The sequence below is a fragment of the Procambarus clarkii genome, chromosome 12 (assembly GCF_040958095.1).
Source record: "Procambarus clarkii isolate CNS0578487 chromosome 12, FALCON_Pclarkii_2.0, whole genome shotgun sequence".
In the NCBI taxonomy this organism is placed as follows: domain Eukaryota; kingdom Metazoa; phylum Arthropoda; class Malacostraca; order Decapoda; family Cambaridae; genus Procambarus; species Procambarus clarkii.
The window spans coordinates 17,916,769-17,929,302 of NC_091161.1; the positions used below are offsets into that span (position 1 = coordinate 17,916,769).

Below are 12,534 nucleotides of genomic sequence, written 5' to 3' on the forward strand. Positions count from 1 at the left end.
AACGTCGATGGGTTGCAGGTTTGTTCTTTGGGGAAGAAGTTGCTGAGAACTTCGAAGCCAGCAGATGAGACTCCAAGGTAGTGGAGCAGAGGACCTCGAGCTGTGAGGAGAAGCAGCAGTGAAGAGGAGTGTCACGTGCTTCTGTAGAGGTGGTGTAGCAGCCAAGAGAGCTGTGGAAGAACCTAACAGAAGGGTGAAGCACCGTAGTTGCACAAGGAAACTTCATGATAGCAGCCTGGAGGAGCTGCAGAGGATCCTGGTAGTGAAGCCCGGAAGAACCTAAGGATATTAGGGTTGTGAACTTCCAGAGGTGGAAGGGGAAGTTCTGGTGGAGTACTAGTAGGGAGTTGATAGTGTTTGGTTGTCATTAGCGTGCAAGACGCAGTGAGAGGTGAGTGACTGTTGGCATTCTTATGTCGAGTTTTTTATACTGAAGTATCAATGAACATTTATACTGGTATATGTTATTGCATTCAAATGCTGATTTTCTATATATATATTATCTTGCTGATAGTGCAACAGTGTATGTAGACTTGACCAACTTGAGGAGGTAAATAGTATCAGGTGGTAACCAGGAGATAGGATACCACTTGATAAGCTGATAATAGAGTTCTGATGGTGTTGGAGTGCAACCTGATTGTGATATTATAGAGTATAGGATTCATTATTATTATATGTGTGGATGTATTGTGTATGTGCTTTGTCCAGTAAATGTGTCACAATTTGCTGGTGTTTGCCCTTGTCCTAGTGAGGCTTCCCAGGAGGTAGTAAAGAAGGAGAGAGAAAGAACCAAGAACCACTGCTGTGGACAGGGTAGGAGGTAATACTAGTAAGTCATAGGGGATTGAGGAGATCATATCTTATCTAAGGAGAGAGTGGGGAGTCACAGCGGCTCGAGTGGGTGTGTGCACGTGACAACGAGGCTAAGTGTTGGAGCCGCATCCCCTAAACGTGTGACGTTGAGCCCCTCTCCAAGAGCCAGAAGCGCCAAGAGTGATCTCCTAGTATAAGCACTCTACCGAGTTGTGGGTTGGGTTGTCCGTAGAGAAGGATCAACGACGACAACACCAACCAACCCACAGTCTATAAGAAATTGGGGGCCTGTCCGGGATAGTGAACTGACACACCCACACCCTGTCCAAGAGTGGATTTGTACACCCCTGCTGAGATAAACTGTGTGACCGCAGGTGTATACTCTCTCTCTTGGGAAGACTCACAGGACAAAGATGGATAAGGTGCAAGCGTTTGTGGAGTCAGGCAAGCCTGAGGACTTAGAAGGTTGCACGAAGGATCAATTGAAACAAATAGCAGAAAAATGTGGCATCAGGTTGAAAGCATCTAAAGTAGCTGGGATGAAGGATGAGATCCTGAGGCAGTTGAGAGCCAGAAGTGAAGCGGCAGAACAAGGAGCCCAGGAAGGAGCTGAAAGTAGAAAGGAGGATGATGGGCAGGATGACGTGAGATCCCAGGGATCGAGTAGGAGCAGCAAGAGTAGCCGCAGTAGCAGGAGTAGCCGGAATAGGAGCTTGGAGAGATTCCAGTTAGAGCTCCAGATGCAGCGTGAGGACAAGGAGAGACAGTTCCAGCTGGAAAAGATGAAATTAGAACTCCAGATGAAAAATGAAGCCGAGAAGGAAAAAGAGAAAACCAGGCTGGAAGTAGAAAAAGAGAAAACCAGGTTGGAAGTAGAAAAAGAGAAAACCAGGTTGGAAGTAGAAAAAGAGAAAACCAGAGTAAGAGAACTGGAGTTGGAACAAGAAAAAGAAAAAGCCCAGGTCGAAAAAGAAAAAGCCCAGGTCGAAAAAGAAAAAGAGAGAACAAAACAAATGCAGATAGAAGCGAATAGAACCTTGGCTGAGCAAAGGATTGAACATGGGTTGCCAGAGAGCACCACCCAGGTATCACACCCACCAGATGTTAGGGTTAGGGAGAAGGACATTCCCTTGTTTGTTCCCGAAGAGGCAGAGAGCTTTTTCGATCACTTTGAAAAAGTAGCCAGCATCAAGGAGTGGCCACAGGAGGAATGGGCCCAGCTGGTCCAGTTAAGATTGACCGGTGCAGCCAGGGAGGCATACACCCAATTGTCACTGGAAGAGTGCCAGGATTACGCCACAGTAAAGAGCAGCATATTGCGCTCGTTTCAGTTAACCCCAGAAGCTTATAGGAAGCGCTTCAGAGAAATGATCAAAGTTGGAGCATGTACGTTTGCTGAGACAGCAAGAGATCTGGAAAGACGATTCCAGAAGTGGATTGAGGCTGCTGGAGTTGGATCTTACGCTGACCTGAAGCAACTGATGGTCATGGAGAAGTTCTTGGAGATGATGCATCCCGAAACAAAGTTCAAGATCCAAGAAGCAGGGATAATGGAGGTGAAAGATGCCGCAGATAGGGCGGATATGATTACTGAAGCGTACAAGAGCTTAAGGGAGAACAGAGTGAGAAGCGAGGCGAGACGCAGCAATGGCAGATCCAATGGAGTCTGGGGAGGAAGAAATTATGAGAGACCCAGAGGAGTCTGGGGTGAGAAAAATTTTGATAAATGGGTAGATAAAAGTAAGTACCCTAAAACTCAGAAGAGTAGGTCGCGCACTTCATCTGAAAGTGAGGATGGAGGAGCAAAACGAGAAACTGATCGTTATCCAGGAAATCAAGGGTCCAGTAAAGCTCCACAGAGTGCGAGTAGTACGTCTGGCCCGAGGAACTCCAATACGAGTGGGCAAAGTCAGAGCTACTCTGGTACCTATAGGAGAGATTTTTCACAGATGAGATGTTACCAATGTAACGGATTGGGTCACGTGATGCGAGATTGTCGGCAGGGCAAGAGAGTTGTGACCCTGGCCATGTGTGACCCCCGAGGTAAATATACTAATGTGTTCCGAGACAAACCACAGAAAGTGAACTTAGTGAACGAGAGGTATAGGCCGTTCATGAGCAAAGGTTGGATCAGTGTAGGAGGCCAACCTGAGGTAGAAGTTGGTATCTTAAGAGATACCGGAGCTAATCAGAGCTTGATTACGAGAAGCCTGATTGGGAATGATCGACGGTTAGCTGGCAGGAGTAAGATGAAAGTATATGGGTTATTGTCTGAGAGTGACATGCCCGTTTGTACTGTCCAGCTAAGGTCGGAATATGTGTCGGCGGAGGTGATGTTGGGAGTGTGCCCCGACATACCTGTTCCAGGAGTCCAAGTGATCCTGGGGAATGACTTGTGCGGGACAAAGGTGTTGCCGAGAGTCGTAGCGGAGACTGTGCCAGAGGAGTGCCCAGAAGGCCACGGCACGGGTGGGACACCTGAGAGTGTGAACCTGACTGACATCCGAGGAGATGCGTCAGGAGACCGCCAAGCCATTGAGTACCCTGTCTCGGTAGTGACGAAGGCAGAAGTGGCCGACGAGGAAGACACTGGAGAAGGTGAGACAGTGTCGATTCAGCCGGTGGAAGAGATCGATGTAGATATAGCACGGCTATTTGATGAAGGTCCAGCCCAGGAAAATGAAGTCTTGGTGAGGTCAAAAGTGAGGATGACCCAGCCGAAGAAGAATCATGTGAAGAGAGCGGACCTGAGTAGAGCCCAGACTGCTGAAATTAAGAGTCGGAAGGTGAATGCAACTGTGCTGAGTATGAATGAGGAAAGATGTGGACATACTGAGGACGGGAGTAGAGCGTCACGTTGTCCACGAGCACAGAGGCATAGGGATAGTGGAGTTAAGTTGTTTGAGATGTCAGGAGTTGACATGTTTCACAGAAAACGTGGCGGAGAGATAGTGAAGAAGAGTAGTAGCCGAGAAAATGAAAGGAGAAGAGACAGTATGTGTGGAGAGATGCTTACGAGCACTCTGGGAGAGGCAAAGCGACATGTATGGTCGAGTGCTGTTGGATGTAGTGCAGTGCTCGAAGAAACTTTTAGGGAACGAAGAAGAGTTGAAGGAGAAGAGATGGAGTGGTATAGAAGTGAAAAGTGTAGGAAGAGGATGATGATGCAAGCATGGATGGATAGAAGAAAGCCGAGGACTCGATGGAAGTCAGACAGGATGAGATCTTGGATAAATGAGGAGACGCAAGGGAGAATCGTCGGTGAAGACGAGGGAGTGAAGTATGATGACAGGAGGCGAAAGTATAAGGGCAGTAGATGGAAGTGTGAAGACGACAGAGGAGGTACAGACAGTAGATGTCTGACTCTGGACGTGAAGAGAAGAAGACGAGGAAACGGAGGGTGGAGACAGTAAGTAGAGTGGACCAATGGATTGCAGGCGTCCAAGGAGGACAGCCTAGCCAAGAGGTGCTAGAGAAGTCAAATCGTTTGTGAGAAGACCATGTTTCTGGAGAGTTGTGAGCCGGATGTTGCAAGGAGCAACGAACTAATTGTAGACTCCTAAGGGGGTACGTAAGCAGATCAACCGTTCGAATCAATCGGTTGAAGAAAGAGACAGTCTAGTGGCGGATGTATTATCCCGAGCTTTGCCACTGGAATAACTTTCAAAAATAAGGGGAGGGGAGTGTTATGATCTCAGCCTGCAGGAGAAACGAGTCTCCCTTCTTGAGAGTTATTCAGCAAGCCTGACCTAACTAGAAGGTCTAGCAAAATTTGAGGTGATAACGCATATGTAAAATAGTTGGTTGGATATGTGTAACAGTTTGAGATTATGGGCAATGCAGAAGAAAATAGATAAATGACGGGCTAGGAGATGTGGACATGTTGCTGGAGGCGTGAGGCTCGCTTCTGGAGGACCTTGACCTCACTTGAGTGCCAGACATCGCAGGGGGAAGCCGCGCTCCGTTGAGCTCCCGTCAGAAGGGAACCCCTAGTGATATATCTCTAAGAGAAGAGAAGTGTGCAGACGTGCCAGCTGTGGAATCGAGCTGGGGACGTGTGGTCTCAAGTCGTGGACGATAATTAGTGAATATTAAGCCGCCCGGAGGCATTATTGTGGGCCGTGGGAGCGCCCTGACCAGACGCCGTCAGAGGGAAAGCGCCCTCGACCAATTAATCTGTGGTAAGCACGATATACGCCAGTTTATAGTGATCACTTGTAGTTGGTCGTGTGCCCAGCGACAGTAGCAATGTTTATTTATAAGTTAGACATGTTTTAATAAGGCAGAAAGCCTGAAATAAGAGTGGAGAGGGAGGAACACGGAGCGACGTCCGCCCCCTCTGAGCGCTGGCGGACGACTGAGGGAGCCTGGCTCCGGATGGAGGAAGACCCTCCCAGCGAGTGAGGACCGCCGCCAGGCGAGGTGGAGTATGGACCCGCCCAAAACGGGGGAGTCCACTCTCACTGTATGTAGAGAACAGATAGAGGTTTGAGGCAAGCATATTGTGTGGTTATTTTTGTTTATGTGTTAAAGGGGAACATTTTATTGGAACGTCGATGGGTTGCAGGTTTGTTCTTTGGGGAAGAAGTTGCTGAGAACTTCGAAGCCAGCAGATGATGTAGCTGATGAGACTCCAAGGTAGTGGAGCAGAGGACCTCGAGCTGTGAGGAGAAGCAGCAGTGAAGAGGAGTGTCACGTGCTTCTGTAGAGGTGGTGTAGCAGCCAAGAGAGCTGTGGAAGAACCTAACAGAAGGGTGAAGCACCGTAGTTGCACAAGGAAACTTCATGATAGCAGCCTGGAGGAGCTGCAGAGGATCCTGGTAGTGAAGCCCGGAAGAACCTAAGGATATTAGGGTTGTGAACTTCCAGAGGTGGAAGGGGAAGTTCTGGTGGAGTACTAGTACGGAGTTGATAGTGTTTGGTTGTCATTAGCGTGCAAGACGCAGTGAGAGGTGAGTGACTGTTGGCATTCTTATGTCGAGTTTTTTATACTGAAGTATCAATGAACATTTATACTGGTATATGTTATTGCATTCAAATGCTGATTTTCTATATATATATTATCTTGCTGATAGTGCAACAGTGTATGTAGACTTGACCAACTTGAGGCGGTAAATAGTATCAGGTGGTAACCAGGAGATAGGATACCACTTGATAAGCTGATAATAGAGTTCTGATGGTGTTGGAGTGCAACCTGATTGTGATATTATAGAGTATAGGATTCATTATTATTATATGTGTGGATGTATTGTGTATGTGCTTTGTCCAGTAAATGTGTCACAATTTGCTGGTGTTTGCCCTTGTCCTAGTGAGGCTTCCCAGGAGGTAGTAAAGAAGGAGAGAGAAAGAACCAAGAACCACTGCTGTGGACAGGGTAGGAGGTAATACTAGTAAGTCATAGGGGATTGAGGAGATCATATCTTATCTAAGGAGAGAGTGGGGAGTCACAGCGGCTCGAGTGGGTGTGTGCACGTGACAACGAGGCTAAGTGTTGGAGCCGCATCCCCTAAACGTGTGACGTTGAGCCCCTCTCCAAGAGCCAGAAGCGCCAAGAGTGATCTCCTAGTATAAGCACTCTACCGAGTTGTGGGTTGGGTTGTCCGTAGAGAAGGATCAACGACGACAACACCAACCAACCCACAGTCTATAAGATATGATAACTTAAAAATAACTAAGCAAGCAATTGATAACTTAATTTATATATTCAAGTATATATGCAATGTATTTATATTCAATTTATGATTAGGTACAGTTAGCTTGACTGAATCTCTTCCAACACTATGGACACTTATGAGTTTCTTTACTTATTGCGGCTGAATTCTTTTCTGACACAATGGACACTCACGAGTCTAGTGCTGGATAAGATTCACAGCTACACTACAATTTTAATAAACGTACTGAAAAATGAGGCGTTGCCTCGCTTTTTAACCAACAGACAGATTTATAGGATATTAAAGTCACACAAGCATACAATTGGCCAATCATATACCAAATAACCTTCAATATACTTCTCTGCCTGTCGGGGTGCCTATCTGACAAGGAGCCAGACTGATTAACCCTCTCTTGTTGAGTTTGGGCACGATATTTTGCCACAGCGTTGCTGTATGATGATCTGGTAGCGTTGCTACGTGATTGTCCCTGCAGTTGCAGAAGAATGATAGTTGATAAAGATTAGGAATGAAGGTGGTGGAAACCGTGTCACTGTGATCTCCACTATACACTCTTATTTTATATAAATGTTCTAGGATTTTCCTTGTAGATATTGTCCAGATACTCCCCCAGTTCTAGAGAGTGTTCACTGGTGATAAAGATATTAGATAAGGTGTCCTTGAGCTGGTAATGTTCGCTAAGGATCCGTCACTTGTTCACTCAGTTGTAATCAAACACGAAGTGCCCCGGGCTGTCTTGGTGGGCGCTTCACTCCCCCCCATCGCCCTGCCATGCTCCCTGAGCACGGTAGCCTTCTATGAATATTGATTGATTATTTTTACAGTCTAGACTTATGATTGAGATAAGATGTGATTATAATATAATTAGATATAGGATATAAAGATTATTAGTAGCACTTGATAGTACCACTGATTCTTATTAAGGATTCGATTTTATCCCTACCGGATGTTGAATAAATGTTCCAATAGTTTTTTAATTAACAAATCCTTCTAGAAGCTTCTGGATCCTTGAGAGATCATGCACAAAGTCACGTAGGCATCAATAGGGCCCTGTTGCGTACGTGTTCACAGTGACATTGTCATCTAGGATCAAGCTATATAATGAATCTATAATGATTCTAATATGATTTTGATACGATTTAGATATGATTTTTATATGATATAGAAATGATATAGAAATTATACATTTCTTAGATGATTATTAGATATGGTGGGTAAAAATTTCCCACACGCTCAGCCACCGGCTCCCCAAACAAACTAACAATAAACATCAGTAAACACCAAAATTGGTGTCTAACAAACACCGACTAATTTGAGTACAATAAACTTTATTTGCTATACAGCTTATTGTGTGCCAACACAATAAGATAATATAGACTTGTGTAACAGGGAGACACTGATAAGTAGCATCTTAAAAGGGAGCGAGTTAAGCAACAGAGATCATGAGGAAATTACCTTAAACGAGACACGAAAAAGTTATTTGAGAGAAACTTAAGGCGCCAGATTTTTCTCTCTTCTGATTCATATATTTAGGGGTTCTTTGGGAATTTTAAATTTGGCAGACCTAAACATGGGAGTTGGGCAGTTCTTGAGCCTTGTCTTGTTTACTGAGGTGGTTACTGGATTATGATGTAATGTTTTTATTTAAAAATATTACAAATAAAGCCCAGAAACGTTGTACGCTATAGATTGCTGATTTAAAATAGTAGTGACCCAAAACGAATAACCATGGCACTAAAGAGCCTAATCAGAAAACAGAAGGCTCAATACAAACGAATTATGACAAGAATATTTAAGAAAAAAGTACGTATTGCAGGGCAAGCAAAGACAGCCTTCAGTGTTTCACCAGATGAAACAAAGATTACAGACAACACCTGGCTATTAAAATATAAGTCAAATAACTGATAATGAAAATGGTTTAAATTACGAAATTATAAGAAAGTACCAAAGAACTTTATGAATACAGCAAAACAAATCAACGTAGAATGTGCAGATGACGTCTTGACTAGTTTAGTGGTTATCAGAGAGGAAATTATTAAATAAACAAACAAATAAAAATGGACGCAATGGCGATCACAGGGAGGAGGAGGTAAGCTGCCGCAGCCACAAGGTCACCTGACCTTAAGGCAGACAGGATGTCCCCAGGGGACAGAGTCAGAGATTGCAGGTATTTCAAATATAATGTTTATATGAAACTCTGTGCGTTAATTTTTACTTTAATCATCATAAACTTAAGTGAGCAATACTGTCGAGCGTTTCCTGCATCATTCAATTTTTTTATGAAAAAATAGCTAAAAAATATTTAGAATTCGGGATATGGTTACAATACCCCTGAACATGTTTCTTCTCTCTTTTTAGAGGCAACTATGTTTATACGTTCTGCTTCTGGGGGAATCTGGCTCCAAGATAATAAATCTCATAAATCATTTGAAGGACCATCCTTAAGATAAGGAACTAATAATTGGAGAACCAGTGCCTATGGATCTCTTATATAAGTATGATGGAAATCTATTACTGTATAATGAATGAACTGTAGTTATAATAAATTACGAAGCCAAATCCCTCCACACACTTTGGGGGGTTTGATTAGTACAGAGAAATTAATGCATTTCAAGTACAAATAAATGAAGATTAATACACATGAAATATTGAAGAAAATATGAAATATTGGAGATTTTAAATAATCTTTGGATTATTAAATATAATATTCTACAAACTACAAGAACGAAATAACAGCTTAGCTGTACGAAGGAAAGCTACCATACATTGGGATATTTTCGTCATGAGAAATTTGTTTCATCAGGCTATCCTGGGAACACTTGATCGAAGCAGCATCATATCTTCCTTATTATCAGCAATTCCAAGCTGAAAGGCGAGTAGTATGTAGAAATCTTCTAGAGAGTTATAATACCACATTTCTAAATTAGATGTGGTATAGCCCTGTATAATCTATTACTGTATAATGAATGAACTGTAGTTATAATAAATTACGAAGCCAAATCCCTCCACACACTTTGGGGGGTTTGATTAGTACAGAGAAATTAATGCATTTCAAGTACAAATAAATGAAGATTAATACACATGAAATATTGAAGAAAATATGAAATATTGGAGATTTTAAATAATCTTTGGATTAATAAAATATAATATTCTACAAACTACAAGAACGAAATAACAGCTTAGCTGTACGAAGGAAAGCTACCATACATTGGGATATTTTCGTCATGAGAAATTTGTTTCATCAGGCTATCCTGGGAACACTTGATCGAAGCAGCATCATATCTTCCTTATTATCAGTAATTCCAAGCTGAAAGGCGAGTAGTATGTAGAAATCTTCTAGAGTTATAATACCACATTTCTAAATTAGATGTGGTATAGCCCTGTATATACACTTACTGGTTATTTTTAATGGACGTGCAGCATAACGACAAATTGTCCTACTTATTATGTGAAATGTGATCACAAAGAACAAGGGAAATGAACTTATAGATATGCCGATACTGATGTCTGTGATATGATGAAGCAGTCACGTCCTCCTAGCGTCCATAGTGGAAGGGACGGCGGATTGATGAGGCGGTAATTTGACCAGCTTCCAGACAATCTCTCAAGCTTAACGGCGTCGCTTGCCAGTCCTTCCTCCTTCCCGGGTAGCTCATCATGCGCAGTTTTGCTATGGCGCGCTTAATATTATCTATGATTTAATTAATATCCCAGTTTACAGGAACTAAAGATTATCAGGAATTACAGAGAATTGCTTTGTCTTATTTGACAATATTCAAATTCTCATTTCATAATAATTAAATGAACGTTGTTCAATATGAGAGAGTACTGAATATAAATTCAGTCGTATGTGAATTCGCTGGAATAGCAATTGGTAATTGCAAGAATTATTACCAGCTAATAAACAATACTATATAAACGAAAATAAATGTATTATCTGCTTTAGTTCACGAAGTATATTCTTGCAAAAGTGTTATTAAATAATACTCATTAAAGAATGTGAAATTAGGAGAATTTAATATAATTCTTATTAATGTAAATATTTTCCCTTTCGTCATGTGATCTGATGCAACACTTGACTAGAATTTCTGGGGAAATGAGGCGTTATTATGAGTTAGTTAAATCATGTTATTTTCACTACTCTACTGGTTAGTAGTGTTAGTAAAATTATATTACACATTACATGAATAGTTTCTGAAGGTACTGAATATTAGTAATAAAGTGTTGAATATTTCCAACACTACTATCATACTCCCCAAAGCTAAACCGGAAATTAGAAATTCAATTGTGTTACTCTAAACAGCGAGCTAAACTTTCCCCAGTTCTTGAGTACTTGAGTATGAATCTAATGGTTAAAAAATAATATGATTAAGCCCATTTTAATCAGGAACTCACCCCCGTCTTCAGCAGAGTGAGTGAGGTTTGTTTTCGATCCCATGTACCAATTGGGTGTGAAGCTTTAACAAACTAGTAAATCTTTGAGTTCACACTTATATACATTGTGTGATTAGAAGGGGCCCAACAATCCAATGCATTGCATTTACATGCTTACAATGCATAGCATTTGCATTGCAGTGTTGCATCCTCAACGGTGCTGTTATCGGCCTCAGTGTAGCATTCTTCCATTAAATGTTCCTGCCGGGACTGAAGCAGGTGCTGGGGCTTTTCCTGGATGAGGAACAGGGGCCAGTGTCATCGTTGGTGCTGCCCATCCTCACCAACCCGTACTCTTAAAAATAACGTCGTTTTTCGGTCGTATGCGCCCTACGGCCAAAAATGGACGTAATTTTAAATGATCTGCTCACAAAAGTGATGTACTGTCCCGTTTTCTATTTGAGTCCTCTGGCTTACTCAGAAAGGTTAGGAGAGGAAACTTTCAATTAACATTTTTTATGACGTTTTGAAACTAAAAGGAGAATTTCCTGTCCACCTAACCTACCAGCGGACCCTTAACTTACTGTTTTGGAAAAAAAATCAAAATATATTGTCATTTTTTTTTTAATTTTCAAGTTAGGTCCATATTTGTCCATACGGGCAAACGGCCAAGTCAGCGGTAATTTGTAAGAGGACAAGTTGGGCCATCTTCAACACATTGTGGGTCTTGCCACTCTTTATGCTCTCCAGGATCATTAACACGATATGGTTTCAAGGCACAGCTGATAATGTATATCGACAGTGCCAAGGACGTCCCCACCTGATCAGCAGCATCAGTAAACTTGTAGCCAATATTCTCATCTCCATCTTTGTTCAGTTTCTTTTTCTCATACACGCTAGCTTGATGAAGCTGGAGCCTCTGGTGGGTGTAGATTTGATCCTAAACGGTATTCACCTGTGTATGCTTAATGCACTCTCTGCCTTTGAGTACAGATGGTTCAACATGGGTTGGGAACTATACATGAGATTAAGTTTCATCGAAGAGAACTGGCTGTACTTCATGGGGTTTGGCCTTCCCCTTGCACTTATCACAATGTATCAATCTTCAATGTACATTAGTGGATGTCTCCTTGCTGTGTCATTTCCTGTTATCATCATCAGTGCCAACGAGGCTGATCCAGTGCTCAACTCCAATGGTTGCCAAATGCAATTGTTTTCTTTGGTGGTTGGTGAGTTGAACCGCATCATTCAGATTTTAGTCACAAGATATCCTCCACCGACCCCCAGCAAGACTCCTCAGCCACCTCCTTATCGCTCTACTTCCTTTCTTCCCATTAGATGTTAGGAAGATTGTTTTACTCAATGGGAATTACTTCAGATATTTGTAGCTGTTTTATTGTCTGTGACCAAAGCAAAAGTTGCTTCACCAAAGATGCAACAATATTTCATATTAATATTGCTTGGCCGGCAGTTGTTCTGTTGTATACTAAGAATTATTTTGATCCCATGTTAATTGATAATGATTTAGAGATACCATCTCTCTTCCCCAGATGTGAAGCTACATGTATTAAACACCCTGGATTTTTTTTATATCCACATAACTTGGTCAAATAGGTCATCGACGAGGGTGGTTTCTTACACCCCCTTATTCACTCAACTAGAACTTGTTCCATCAGCT

The 12,534-nt window shown here is 42.4% G+C and overlaps 1 protein-coding gene and 1 pseudogene across 1 annotated transcript; both read left to right on the forward strand.

Annotated features, from left to right (window-relative positions):
* Nucleotides 1-1,208: 1,208 nt before the first annotated feature.
* On the forward strand, nt 1,209-4,497 carry LOC138363878 (uncharacterized). Its single transcript, XM_069323347.1, has 2 exons — nt 1,209-1,678; nt 1,733-4,497. The coding sequence occupies exons 1-2, from the start codon at nt 1,227-1,229 to the stop codon at nt 4,224-4,226; spliced, it is 2,946 nt and encodes a 981-aa protein (XP_069179448.1). The 5' UTR covers nt 1,209-1,226; the 3' UTR covers nt 4,227-4,497.
* A 3,713-nt stretch (nt 4,498-8,210) lies between these two features.
* Nucleotides 8,211-12,201, forward strand: LOC123752152 (etoposide-induced protein 2.4 homolog pseudogene; annotated as a pseudogene).
* Nucleotides 12,202-12,534: the final 333 nt, after the last annotated feature.